The following is a 15,161-nucleotide window of genomic DNA, read 5'->3' on the forward strand; positions in this document are numbered from 1 at the left end:
AGCATAATTCATGTATCTGTGTCAATAAGCAAAAATTAATAATTTTTTTATTTGCAGTCATACCAGCCCTCAAGTAAGTCTTGAATTTGTTGGTATTTACAGAATCACACCATAAATTGGTAAATGCCTTTACCTACAGAGGGAATCTTGGCTAAAAAGAACTGGAAACCTTTACAAGAAGCTGCTGCATCTGCTCTTCTCTGTTCAACACCATCTGATCAATTCCTGAACTCTACGTGCAAGAGACAGCTTTCACAGTATTTCCCGGCCATGCATCCAACATTCTTCTCTGAAAGAAGCTTTCCAGTCTCCTGCCTAATATTGCTCTAATAAAACTGTTCTCATGCTACTGCTGTAATGAAAGTTCTTTAACTAAAGAAAAAGACTATTCTTCACATACACAAGTAGAAGATGTGGCTCTTAGTAGAACTTTAGTAGAACTTAGATTGAGAAGCTCGGTATCATTTACTGTAGAGCAAAAGACAGCCACATGTGGGGGGCTTCTTCCTTTTGTACAAACGGCTGTTGGCTAGAAAGCAAGCTGGTAGCTAAATGATGGAATGCAATCTCCTTCAGCCCACTGCAGTCCCTCAATGGCACTTTGCTGCTTTTCTATACATTTTATTTTGGATGAAAAGTCCAACAGAATCTGTATGTCCACCACCCTCTCTGGCCGTAGATTTATTTGTACCTCTTGAGATCTCAAATTATCTAGAAGTTACAGTCAGAGAATTTCTCCACCTTTTTAGTTGATGATTCGGGAATTTCATTATTGTTGTATAGAACCAATAGTTATACCTGCAAGCACTGTTATGAAAGGTTGGCAGTCAGTCAGTCTGAAAGGTGATTCCTTTACTAGGTTTCGGAGTACTATTGCTACACACCTGCCTAAAACCCTGAAGACACCTTTGGATGGATTTCTTCACTGTTTTAGAAGCATGACTCCTAAGTTCACTACATTGCAAAATATATCATCTACTTCTGGTTCCCCAGGACAGACTGGTCCTGACAGATCATGCTAGATGGCTGCGCAATAGTGGTATTATTTGGTAATATTTATCATGTGGAGCCAGCCCTCCTCTGGCAGCATCCCCAGCAGTAAGCCACAGCGAAGCACCAAGGATCATTACATAACTGGCTGACATAAAGGTAGTTCAGCTCACGCAGTGGAGCTCAGGTTATCTCCCGTGCCTGCACCCAAACAGCCAAGCCATTCTACCTGGTGTGGCAGAGGCTGGACACTGTTGCATGAATCAAACCAGAGGGCAAATCAGCACTTGCCCTGCTGGCACGTTACTACATGTAGTGCAACACACACAGAAACCTGCTCATCCCACACTGTATGAAACAAAGCAATGTCAACTATATGAGGATTTTTAGTGAAGATTAAGGTTTTTTTTTCTTCCTTCTCCCAGCTATTCCCCTGCATAAAATAAGAGCTATTTTCACAGCTACATTATACAACCTGAACATACCATCAGACCAAAAAGCATTCCCCTACACTATTCTTTTTGTCATGAAAATCACAGAAGGGCTAAGACTGGAAGGGACCTCTGGAGGTCACCTGGTCCAATTTCTCGCTTAAGCAGACACACCCAGTGCAGGTTGCCCAGGAAATACCAGATACAGGTGACAAAAAGCTAGAAGTGTTAATCTCTAACATCAAGTCTAACCCTTTGCTGTAATGCAGCTCTGAAGACTGCAAGTTTTCTTCTACTGTGCTTTGCAACCTTGAGGTAACGAATCCAGCATCAGTACAATGCAATTTTTGATGATTTTAGTGTTTTGTTTGTTTCCCTAGCATTTACATTCCTTTCTACCTCTCAAGATCAGGAAAGTTTGTATGAATCTTATGAGAAGCACCACAACAAGAGCTTATTAGCATGCCTCTGTTCTTCAGAAAACCCATTGTCTTGCCAGTGACCATCACTCCTTTTGTCCTTCAGAAGCAGGATTGTTACTAAGTATGAGCCATTTCAAAGTGTTTGCCCTGTTTGACCCCCTCCTCAATCCCTGCTCCCATTAAGCTACAGCAGACAAACTGCAATGTGCCATCTCCCAGTTGCTCACTGCTCCCATTTAAAAAGATATAGTATAATTTTTCCTCACCACATAGCACTGTTCCAGATTTATCTGAGCACTTTCTTAACACCTCAGCTTCAGCAAAATGGCCTGTCAGTGAATGAAGATGACGGCCTGTGACTGGTTGATAACATTCAACATGCACACGCAGGTACCCATGTGTTAATTCCTACACTGTTAAGGAGAAGATGTGTTTCAGCTTTTTCATGTCACCGATAGTGCAAGAGGGGCAAAGAGCCTCTACCCACCATCAACTGAAGGGAAAATGAATTGTCTAAAAAAAAAAAAAAAAAAAGTTACTCTCTAAAATACCAAAGATCAAAACCACCTAATGCAGAAAAACTCTACTGAATGAACAGCTTCTGAATGGACAATCAGAAACTACTTTGAAGTTGCAGCATGTCTTCCTACATGATCTGAGCACTCAATACTCGACCATGCTGCACTCCCCTTCATATTCACTCCTTCTCTTTAGTCTTAACAAATAAAGCAAACAATGAGAATCAGTTCAAATCCTCCCATGCACAGAACTGATCGGGCCTTTCTTGATTCCTGCTCAATTCATTTCTCACTTCCAATATTATTTATAAATACATCCTGAAGTGTTCCTTAGAATACTCTAAGCTTAATAAGTACTCCCCATAAAGCAGACACTTCCTGCAATTTTGCTCATGTCTACAGTCCTTGCATCCCGTTCACTTGATCCTGAAGGACACTACACTTCAAAGCTCACATGTAATGTATATCCTTAGGAAGAATAAGATCAAAAACCCTGCAAGCACATAATACAGACAGCAGTGAGGAGGAAAAATACCCAAGAATCAGTTTCATAAACCTTATTCTCCACCACTAGGGAATTTCCATCATCTGTACTACTCACGAAGAATACCAGTCTAAGCTTGCTGGTTATACAGAACTTAAGACCATTAAGATCAACCCCTCACACACACAAGCTGGTTTTAACACTGCGATACATTGCCATAATGCATCTTTAACTGAGAAAAATGAATGAGTCCTTATCCACCTCAGTGTTTTTACATTCGGAGAGCTCATCCCATCATCCTTTGAATATAACCAGCAAGCCCAACTGCAGACCATGCCTTGGACAAACTAGTCCACGGATATCTCCAAAACAAATTCCTCTCATTCCTGATCGACTCCACCTCCAAGTCAGGAAGAAATTCCTGCCTATACAAAGAATTATGGTTTTGTTTGAGAAAAATACATTGTAAAGGAATAAATCGCCACTAAACTACAAAGTTCTCTGGAACTCACTTAACACTGTCAACTCTAAGAGTTATGACTCACAAATGCCACATGTACAGACTATTTTACTAATCTTTGTACTCTTATAGTGTTTTAATATAGCGTCCATTTTTAAAACAAAGCCATCCCTAGAGTAGAGATAATGCCAGTTTTTCCTAGCTCATCGGTCTTCCCATGGTCGCATCAATCTGTTTTGTTTGATTTTTAGTATTTCTTAGACTATCAAACATGATGCTTACTTTAAAAGCAAGAACTGAAGTTTTTAAGCAATTTATTGCTCAAAAGTAAGCTTATCCTTTGAAACCCTAAGAAAAGCTTGGATTATTCGTGATTTCGCAGCAGAGTGGTTCACAGCCAAATGCATCAATAGCCATCAACTGTTTCTCTAAAGAAAAATATTTTTCTGCCATACCTTAGGTGTTAGATCAGATCGCTCTTGAAGTTTGTACGTCTTGGAGAAAATAAGTCTGATTATCCACAGAATTAGAATTCCTTCCAAAATAAGATGGTAAGCAGGAGCCTGAAAATAAAGCACAAAAATAAGTCTAAACAGAGTTCTATTTGAATCAGTTTGACATTTTGCCAATTTAGACTCCACCAGTTACGCTCTTAGAAAATCAAAGCTGATCATCAGCTGATAACGTACTTTCACCAAAACTTACGTTTATATGAAAGTGTACTGCTTCACAACTACTAAATGTAGCTGTTAACTCCAGTACGAATGGACTTATTCTACTCTTTAATGGCACAGTCTAAACTGATAAGCAGTTTCAGTTCCACACATGCACATCAACTGAATACTAAGAGTAAAGGCACTGCAGATAACCCCTAAGGGTTGCAGTAGTGTTTGTGAGGGCAGAAGATTTTCACAACAGACAGTTTCCAAGAGCTCTGTTACATCTATATATGCCGACTTCACCCTAGGTTCTTATAACTCAAAGCCTACCAGCAACAGCAGCTACTACTATTTACAAAAAGAGACCTAATCGGGTCCACAGCACTCATTTTTGAGTTAGCTTCTTTGGATGCTGGGAGGGAGGAACGTCAGTTGTCTCTACCAGCAGAGCCAGTTTAAGGTCCTTGTGGAGTTATGGCATCACTACTTGGCATCTAGTTTAAATGACAGGTTTGATTACTCCATTTCAGCAAGGCCACAGTCTACACCGTGGACACCTACTGTTTTTATAAGAGTCCAAGTGCACACACATTACTGCACACCATCTTCATCTAGTGGAGAAGCTCCCACCCACCAACAATTTCTGGTGGGCTCTGACATGCACATGAAGTGAAACAATGCACCAAACGCCCATAAACGAAAGGCAACTGAACACAAAGACGGAGTTCTATGTCACGTCCAAGTGAAAAAAAATTAAACGACCACTTGTAGAGTACTTTTCAGTTCATGAACTTTAAGAATACATCTGTAATCTTGATAGCTGAAGAGTACATGGTACAGAAAAAGTAAAGGTCCACACAAACTATGTTTTTCAGGGGCTACGATTAACCTAAATTCGGGGCACTAGGCTAGCTTCAGCAGATAAGCACACACACATATATACCAGCACACACATGTATACCACACACCACCACCACACACACACACACACACACACACACACACACACATATATATTATATATTACATATATTTTTAACTGAGACGGACGCGGACCGGCCGAGGCGGACCCCGCCGCGTCCCTCCCAGCCCACCAGGGGCTGGGGGCTGTCCCCGGCCCCCTCCACGCCCCGTCCCCCCGCGCCCCGCACCTCGTAGAAGGCCTGCACCATCTCCACCAGCACCCACTGCTGCCCCACGCCCACCGCCGCCGACATGGCCGCCGCCGCCGCCGGACCGCTTCCGCCCCGTCCGCCCTACGCCGCGGCGTGAGGGGCGGGGACGCGGCGCGGGGGCGGGGCCGGGGGAGGCGGGGGCGTGGTTAACGCGCGAGGGGGCGGGGTTAGGGCGTGAGGGGCGGTTAACGGCCGGCCGCGTGGCGGTTTAGCCGCCGTTAGCTGCCGTGCTCAGCGCTCGGCGCCCGTGGTTTGGCGCGTGTGGCTGGGTCGTGGAAGTTTGTAGTTGAGGTGGACGGCAGCAGCTAAAACCGGGCTGCAGGGGAAGTAACCTTATGGGTGAATTCAAATAATTAGGGGCGATCGCAGCTCGTAAGAGCCGTGCTGAAGCGAGCAGCTGTGAAAGGCGGGCGTTGCTGGGTGTGGATGGGCAGCCTGAAGAAAAGCAGTAACTGCGATGAGTTTGGTGGAGAGCAGCCAGGCGAGTGGAGGTGGATGAGTCCCTGCGTGCAGAATTTGAGTGTCTAAAAGGCAGGGGAGAGGAGTGGGAGCTGCAGAGAGGTTTGCTTCAGAAGGGAGTTAGCCCTCGATGAAAAGGCAACAAAGGGTGTTGCTGTTAAAGGCAGTGTTTGGGAGCTGCTGCTCTGAAGCTTCTGGGGCATCTTGTGGCTTCTGATGATTGTCTGGGAGGGCACTGTGCAACTGCCTTTCTTGGGGCTTCACTCAGTAGGTTTCACCGTGGTTACAAAAGGAAAAGCTAGGGTGGCTGTTGATTAAACAGAAGACAGTGAAACCTGGGTGGTGTGGGCTAACGACAAGCAAGCACTAATTTAAGAGGTTTTTAGGACAGGATTGTTAAAATCATCAGACTTCATTGTGATTGCCAATTAATAGTTTTTCTTCTCCCCCAGTTTCTGAACTTAATGATATACTTCTGAAACTCCAGGGTTTACACAGTCTAGAGAAAAATGTGGTTTGAGGCTACCTCCAGAGTCAATACAGAGACAATAAATGTCCCTTTATTATTTTAGCTGCATGAAGATTATTCTGTTCACTGTTAAGTGCTTCTGTGGCCATTGCAACATGCTGGAGAGGAGTCTTGGGCTCTTGGGAGACGGCTGCTATTACCAGCCTGAAAGAAAGTGTCTGGTATGCATCCCAGTCCCAAGCTGCCCCCCAAAGAGTAGGCTGCATTAATCGTCTTGGTGGGCTGCAGATTAAGTTACCACCCTGCTTTCAACATCAGGTTCTGACTTTCAAAATGTTTGACAGATATGTGTGTGATTGGGAGACTAAAAAAAAAATCATTTTGTGAGACACTGGGAGAGTTGTTTCCAGCTTGAAATACAGTGAAGTTAATAACATACCAACCAGTAATTCTTCTGGCAGTGAATTCTGAGTTCCTGGTCTGGATTATCTTAAGGCTGGGCCTCTTGTAATAATGAGCCTACTCCTATTGTTCAGTATTTTCATTGTTCCAACACAAAGCAACTGCTACTAATTGCTTAAGGCTGCTATACTTCTGAGAGCAAAAAAGAGGGGGAGGTGAAGGAAGAAGTCCTTTACAGTGGCAGTTTATGGCCTGGAAGGAAGGGAAGAGGGAAAAAGACTTGAGTCTGTCTCTGAATTTATAGTCCCAACAAAACCTATTGATAGTGCCTGTTGGAAATTCCTGCTCCTGAAGAGTCAAGTTTTGTCTTCCCCCATATCCTCCAGTTGCACAGTATTCCGAAACTGCTCTTCTTCTAGACCTTCCTCTCCACTCATTTCCAATGCCCTGCTCTGAACTCCTAGCTCAAGTTCCCCAGGTCAGCACTTGCGTTCTGGTTACTGTCAGTTCTTTTCAGGTCACTCCAGAGGCAGAAAAATGGGACTTAACATGGCTATCAAGAATTGTATTTTTCATAAATATCACTGAGGTGGACAGTGCAAGTTATCTTTTGCCTTCTTTGCCCCATTCATTCTTCCTTTGGCTCATCCATTCTTATTCTGTCAAATCTGAGACAGAGAGTAGGGGCTGGAAGTGGAAGTGAGGGAATGCTGTCTGCTGTCTTTCTACACTCTTGGGTCTCGCTCCTGGCTCCTATTCACCTTGCACATTATCAACAAGGAACGGGGGATAATGGCAGTAGGAAGCGTCACATAACTGTGTAGGGGATGGCAGTGCTTGCTGGCACCTACTTGTATTGCTGCTGTCTTGGAGGTGTGCACATGGAGGGGGTGGTAGGAGTCAGTCCTGAGTACCTTTCACTTCCTCCCTGCCTCCTCCAAACACACGCACGCAGAGGATGATGACAGGAGATTAGGGGCATAAGGGAGGCTTTGCAACCATTCTTACACATTCTGTGTGACAAAACATTAGCTTATATTATTGTGTTCTTAGTGTGCCTAGTTGTAACTTCCTGACTCTGTGGCTACCCTCAAAAAATAGTCACAGAGACTTTTCTTACAGCACTGGGAAAGCAATCCTGTATTGGCAAGGAGAATAGCAGGATAGCACTAGTTAGTCTTTTGTTGTTGTCTTGAAACCTGATCTCAACCAAGATGATGTTGGCAGCAAACAGAAAATATCCCAAGTCAGTTGGGAGCTTAGTCTTAAACCCCAAAAATATGTCCCAACTCCTAGTGGGAAGGAGAAAGATGTTGCAAGAGAGTTCTGTGCAAGTGCCAAGAAGAACTTGAATATCAAGTTCCATAATTTACCTGATATGCAAAGAAATAATTGTTCACAAGGCAAGCGGAGCTCAAGATAAATTTTGTATTATCTCAAGCCATGCGCCAGCGGATGTTGGAAATGTGCGTAATCCTAGTTCTACAGCGAATTAGCTCTGGATTAACTTCACCAGCAGAAAGCTGTTTTAGATCTGCCTGGGAAACATCTGGAGACCACAAGCTTTGACATACAACTTTGTGTGGGAGTAAGGGCACCTCCTGGTGCATTCTAGCTGTCCTAAGCTATCACGGCAGCCTGAACAACTGCAGTGACAAAAGTGACAGAAAGTGGAAATGCCATACAACGAGGACCAAATGTGACCTCAGCTGCTAGGAGCTAATAACTATTGAAATTATCCAGAGTGACCACAGTCTTCTTTTTAAAGCATTTTCAGCCAAATGTAGACCTTTGGAGCAAAAAACTAACTTCTCACGAAGGTGGATGTAGGCACAGCACTATGCCTCCTGCTTATGCTTCTTTTCAGTGCCCAGGTGGGCTTGGCAGCACCAGGCTTAACACTTGTTTCCCATAAATGGCAGAGTTAAGTGCCTTAAAAAGGAATTGACAGCAGATAGGCGCAACCCTGTGATGACTGAAGAAAACTTATATGAGGAACTTGTAAGAGCATCTTAGCCAAGCTGCTAGGATCACTAACAGCATAGACACAGTTTAAATGGGAATATTTGCCTTACAGAGAGCCAGCTACCCGTATGCAGTGTTGCAGTGTTGCTGTTGCTAAGCCAGATTTTCTATCTTGTGTGGTTAAATCCCACACCTCTCTGATTCAAGGCTTCAGATATATTCAGGTTGGGGATTTGCAAGCCAGAACTTCCTCCTGGACTGATCGCCTATATGGCAGAGGGGAAGAGATGGATGTCTCACCTGTTCCTCTACTCCACCTCAAAATGCAGCTGATGTCCATCTTTTACTACAAAAGATTAGTCCAAGCAACATTCCATTTACTTGTTTTAGAAACACAAGTACTATGTTAAATAGGACAACTTGGAATTTGTGCTCTTTGCTTCTTTTTGTCCCACCTTTTTCTCACAGTGAATTGTCTGTTTGCTGTTTCTCGCAGTATGTTTGGATGAGAAACATGGCAGACATGATGGGCAAACTTGTACCCAAAGTCTTTCTAATGACCCCAGGGGTCAATACTGGGTCCAGTCCTGTTTATCATCTTCATTGAAGATCTGGATGATAGTGTAGAGTGCACCCTCAGTAAATTCACAGATGACGCAAAACTGGGGGAGAGTGGCTGACTCACCAGAGGGCTGCGCCACCATCCAGAGGGACCTTGACAGGCTGGAGAGGTAGGCCGACAAGAATCTCATTAAGTTCAAGAAGGAGAGGTGTGGAGTCCTGCAACTAGGGAGTAATAGCTCCAGGCACCAGAACATGCTGGAGGCCACCCAGCCGGAAGGCTGGTCTGCAGAAAAGGACATAAGGGCCCTGGATGATGTCAAGTTGAACAGGAATCAACAATGTGCCCTTGTGGCTAGGAAGGTTAATGGTATTGGCTGCACTGGACAAAGTATCACCAACAGGTCAAGAGAGGTGATCCTTCCCCTCTACGCAGCATTGGTGATGCCACAACTGGAGTACTGGGGCCAGTTCTAGGCTCCCCAGTACAAGAGGGACATGAAACTACTGGAGCAAGTTCAGAGGAGGGGTACTGAGATGATTAAAGGACTGGAGCACCTGTCATACAAGGACAAGGTGAGAGAGATGGGCCTGTTTAGCTTGGAAAAGAGAAGACTGAGGGGAGATCTCATCCATACATACAAATATCTGAAGGGAGAGTGTCAAGAGGATGGAACCAGACTCTTTCCAGTTGTGCCCAGCGACAGGATGAGAGGCAACGGGCACAAACTGAAGCACAGGATGTTCAGTCTGAATATGAGGGGGCACTTCTTTACTGTGAGGGTGACAGAGCACTGGAACAGGTTGCCCAGAGACTTTGCGGAGTCTCCTTCTCTGGAGATACTCAAAACCCACCTGGATGCCATCTTGTGCAATGTGTTCTAGGTGATTGATCCTGCTTGGCAGGGGTGTTGGACTACATGATCTTCAGAGGTCCCTTCCAACCTCAACCATTCTGTGATTCTGTGACATACTGGAAAGAGTCCAGTGGAGGGCCACCAGGATGACCAAGGTACTGGGTCACATCTCCTGAAAGGAGAAGTTGCAAGAGCTGGGACTGTTCAGCCTGGAGAAGAGAAGGCTCAGGCAGACCTTATCAGTGCCTATTAATACCTGAAGGGAAGGTGCAAAGGGGACGGAGCCAGGCTCTTTTCAGTGGTGCCCAGTGACAGGACAAGATGCAATGGACACAAACTGGAATATAGGAAGTTACATCTGAACATCAGGGAGCACTTCCTTACTGAGAGGGTTGACAGAGTACTGGCATGAGTTGCCCAGAGAGGTGATGGATTCTCCCTCCTTGAGAATCTTCAAAAGCCACCTGGACATGGTCCTGGGCAACCTGCTGTGTGTGTCCCTGCTTGAGCAGGGGGGGTTGACAAGATGGCCTCCAGAGGTCTCTTCCAGCATCAGCCATTCTGTGACTCTGTGGTCCTCTAATGGAGTTAAAACAGGCTGACCCCATGAACTCTGAATCACTTTGTGAAGAATATAAGTCAGTCAAAATAAATAATTCAGTACATTGTGACATACTATCATCTCTTCACATGCAAAGTGCTAAAACTGACTAGATTCAAATGTGTCTCTTCCAAGTGTTATACGTCATAAAGTTACATGTCTGCATCAGACTGAAAAACTTTTGGTAGATGGAGAAGTACATTTCATATGCTATTTTAAAATTTGGCCTAATGGACTAATCTAACACTTCTTGCAGGTAGCAGGCCTAGCATGCATCATATGCAACGTAGAGCTCCTGATCTGCAAGAAGGTGGGAAATAAAAATACAATTAGCATAAGTTCAAGCCATTGATCAGGGAGACAAGAGAAACCCAAGAGGTTTGGCTCTGAAGCCTCATGTTCTACACGTCCTGCAACTATCATCCTGTAGGCCTAATGTCTTGAGAATGAAACTGGAAGAGAAGCAAAGGGAAGTTAACCGTGTGTCAGTTCAGCTTATTTACCTGAAGATTTGGACTCCAGACTAAAATGTCTAAGAAACTTTCTTGTCAGTAGTGTTTTCCATACTTTTTGTCATGTAAGTTTTAAAGGAGGATTTTGTGTTCTGTTCTCTTCCTGGAACTGCATATTTCTCATGCCAACTACATAAAAGGCTGTCTTCTAATGCAGCGTGAATAGCCTTTAACCTCTGTGTGGTTACACAGAGGTCACACTGGTTTGTGCAAATGCCTCTGCTTTTACAGTACAGTTATCCAATGGCTGTCATCCATAAAAATGGAGTCTGTAATGAGCACTTTTACTGCAACAAGTAGTGAAACTGTGATGTACAGATAATTCTGATGCCCAGAAACCTGGACATTGCAATGCTCAGAAGCACAGAAATGTGATTTATGCAGCCTTCACTTTGCATAGTTGCAACTAGATGGTTCCAAAAAAGGACTCATTAAAAAGTATGTGAGCATAAATCTACCAGTCTGAGGTTTTAAGAACATACGTATGCTTTGAGTACTAGATGGAGGTGAGAATTTGTTTTTTCTAGTCAGATATTAGGATATTTTGAAGTAAGATAGTTCAATCCATTTTAATAAAAATGTGTCAGCAAGTACTGTGGATTTCATTTGCCTGCAGAGAATAGGCAGATAAGGAGGCAATTACACAGTCATGGGATCATAGGTCTGTATCTAACTTGAGTTTCAGTTTCCAAAGAGTTCTTAAGTAAAGTTTGTGGAAGTCTGTGCTGGATTGTGACTGTAAGTGTTCCCCAAAATTTGATGTTTAGAGTGTGGTCTAGATTCAGTGAACATTATGGGAATGGTGCCTATGGGATGTGAAGACTTTTTGTTGTTGGTGTTTTTGTTTAGAATAAAATGGCAATATAGTCCTTTTGGCACAAAGAAATGCAAAAGATACTTACCTTCTAGCACCAGTCTTAATGAATTGGCTCTAGATTTGGTACCATAAATCCAGTTCCAGGTCTTAAATTTAAATGCATGTTAAATCCATCCAGGTAGCAGATCATTTTCAAAGATTAACAACAGATTCATCCTTCTCTTTCTTCTGTAGTTAATTGTCAACAAAACTTTCCGATGAAAAATAGAAAGGAACTATTATATTTTTTCAGGCCTTCGATATTGCAGAACTCAGATCAAAACTAGGGTGAAGTCGTGCTCTGTGCAATCACTGTTTTTCTTGGCCTGGGGAAAAAATGGAATGACAGCAATTAATTGCAGATTTCAGTAAAGGCATCTTGATTGTAGTGCACATCGCTCACTTTCTGGTAGCTTCTTACATTCACTTAACATCATGGGGCATTAAAGTATGTTATTATCAAGTGCTGTCTTAACATCCTCAGGTTAATAGAACTGAATGTTTAATTCAAGTTTTAAACATGATAGAAATCTTCACAATTTCCAGGAGTTTTTGAAGGCAGATTGAGCTGTCTGTGAGAACATAATCTTTGTTTTTCCTCCTAACCGACTGTGTTTCCTTAATGATGTCTGCAGAATACTTAGTGCTCTCAGTAACTGCATTGTGCTGACTGTAGTAAGCATTGGTTAGTAATGCCCTCGTTGACTTTGTGACACCTTCTGCAGGTGGTTTCGTTTGGTTTGGTTTGGTTTGGTTCAGCTTGTTTGGGTGTTTCTGCATTTTAATGATAATAGTGTGCTCTGGAGCGTGACTGTAAATCTCTTACTAGCATCCTTGAATTTAGAAATTTCAGATGGAGTTATCAGAGTAGAGAGAAGCTTGAAAAGTTATGGGAACTTCAGCATGTTAATGCATGGTTTTCACCATGGAGGAGTTTGTTTCCTTGAAGATATAGTTGTAAAATCACATGTAAAAGAAGCAACTCAATTTCAGCCAGAAAAATGCAAAGCAGTCATTTGCCAACTTGTGTTTCTTGCCAATGTACTGAAGTTCAGAAAGGCACTGTATTGTTTACAGATCCATGTAACACATACCAGCACACAAGCTGAAATTCTTTGTGGTTATAGGTAAAACGTGTGTGAATGTGTTGGCAGAGCTAGTCAAGTCTTACAGGCAACACCTTGCATATGTTTGCTACCCAGAGAGTTGCAACATAACTGCTCTGAATTCAGAACAGATGTGGTTAAAACATTTTTTGAATTGATACATTAGTCTTTCAAGCTCTGAAATTCGTACCTGGCTGAGTGAGGCCTGAGTGAAAACATAGTTCCCTCTTCAACTGTTGTTTCATAGCCAATTAGTGGAGTACAAACTGTGTGTTCTCCATTATTAAGCGTCCATAGTCTCCCCAGATGTTTCACAAAAATAAGTAATTGTGAGCAGTTGACATCTAAAAGATAAAATAAACAGAATATAATGATAATCCCAAGAAATAAATTGAGTGAGAACCTCTCCACAGATCTTTCCCACACAGACTAAGTGTTGAAATGTATCTTTCAGAGGGCCCTAAACAGTAGGGTCAAGTAAGGAACTGAGGAAACAATGAAGTTCTTGTTAATGGGGTCGATGTTGGCATTATAAGACAGATTCTGATCTTCCTCACACCTCTGAAAATCTAAGTGAAAGTCTGTAAGAATCAAAGATATGAATAACTTGCTTCTGAAGCTTTTCAGAATTTCCCAGTGCACTCTTCAGCATCTGAGGAATCACCAACTGCATGAAATATAATAAAAGCAAGACCGGGTTCTGTACCTTGCACAGGGCAACCCTGGCTATACGTACAGACTGGGGGATGAGAATCTGGAGAATAGCCCAGTGGAAAAGGATGCGGGGCTTCTGGTTGAGGGCAAGTCACATATGAGCCAGCAGTGTGCCCTGGCAGCCAAAAAGGCCAACCATTTCCTGGGGTGCATCAGGCATGGCACTGCTAGCCAGTCAAGGGAAGGGGTTGACCTGCTCTGCTCTGCTGCACTGGTGTGTCCTCACCTTGAGTGCCATGTGCAGTTTGGGGCAGTACAGTCTAAAGAAGACATCAAACTATCAGAGACTGTCCAAAGGAGGACTACAAAGATGGTGAAGGGAAGATGGAGGGCAAGATATATGAGGAGCAGCTGAGGTCCCTTGGTTTGTTCAGCCCAGAGCAGAGGGGGCTGAGGGGAGGCCTCATGGCGGCCTGCAGCTCCCTCACGAGGGGAGCGGAGGGGCAGGCGCTGAGCTCTGCTCTCTGGGGACAGCGACAGGACCCGAGGGAACGGCATGGAGCTGGGACAGGGGAGGGTCAGGCTGGGTGTGAGGGAAAGGTTCTGCACCCAGAGGGTGGTCGGGCACTGGCACAGGCTCCCCAGGGAGTGGTCATGGCACTGAGCCTGACCAGAGTTCAAGAAGCATTTGAACACCACTCTCAGACATATGGTCTGATTTTTGGGTGGTCCTGTGTGGAGCCAGGAGTTGGACTTGGTAGTAGTAGTAGTAGTTCAACGGTAGCATAGCTTCTGTATGAGGTTTGCATTGGAAGACAAGCCTGCTGCACATGGTTGTGAATGTCAGATGCGGAATTCACTGCACAATTTCAAGTGAAAAAACTAGCACAACTTAGCTTGTGCTCCCTCTCAATGTTTTCTCTTAATTATTCCTGATTATCCTAATAGATTTTCCCTTCCCTAGAGAGAAAAGGAAATGACTGCAATTTTGCAGTTGTAATGGTAGGATATTTAAAATATAAATTCCCACTTATACCATTGTTTCACTTAGAATTCATATTAAAAATAGGACAGCTGATAATCTTAGAACAGTCTTCTGAGCAATGCGGTATATTGATGTTTCTCTAGACTTTTTGTTGTTGTTGTTGTTTTTGTTTCAGAAAACAAGCAAACAAGCAACCTAGTTTTCAATTGCTGTTTTTCGTAGTGACTTTTATTTCTATACACTTGGGTTATATTCTTACTAATTTAAAAATATGACACTAGCCTTAATTAACATGTAAGATGATAAAGCATCTTAAATCAAGTGTTCTTTGCTTAAACAGCAAATGTAACAACTCTTCAAATATTCTTATTTATTTTTCCAGAAGACAGGAAAGAAAAAACGTGTTCACTGTCTGTGTGGTTATCGAACAAAGAAGTATGAGGTAAGAGCTTTCTTGCCCCTGCTGGTACCCATAACAGAGACCACTGATAGATGTACTTGCAAGTGCTTGATTCTTGTGGGGAGGGGCTTAGCTAGAGGAAAATTTGACGAATGCTTAGTTCTTGCAAAAGATATTTTTTGCTAAATTTCTGTG

The 15,161-nt window shown here is 43.3% G+C and overlaps 1 protein-coding gene across 2 annotated transcripts in view; it reads right to left on the minus strand.

Moving 5' to 3' along the window:
- Positions 1-5,250, minus strand: part of SPTLC1 (serine palmitoyltransferase long chain base subunit 1) — a 34,097-nt gene extending 28,847 nt beyond the window's left edge. The window contains exons 1-2 of one of the 2 annotated variants that reach the window (XM_040541652.1): positions 5,116-5,250; positions 3,761-3,868 (exon numbers count right to left, since the gene is read on the minus strand). In XM_040541652.1, the coding sequence (XP_040397586.1) occupies positions 3,761-3,868; positions 5,116-5,181 (174 nt within the window). In that variant the 5' untranslated portion in view covers positions 5,182-5,250. The remainder of the gene's footprint in view (positions 1-3,760; positions 3,869-5,115) is intronic. The other variant, XM_040541653.1, reaches the window with a different exon arrangement.
- Positions 5,251-15,161: the final 9,911 nt, after the last annotated feature.

The sequence above is a fragment of the Cygnus olor genome, chromosome Z, assembly GCF_009769625.2.
Source record: "Cygnus olor isolate bCygOlo1 chromosome Z, bCygOlo1.pri.v2, whole genome shotgun sequence".
NCBI classification, from domain to species: domain Eukaryota; kingdom Metazoa; phylum Chordata; class Aves; order Anseriformes; family Anatidae; genus Cygnus; species Cygnus olor.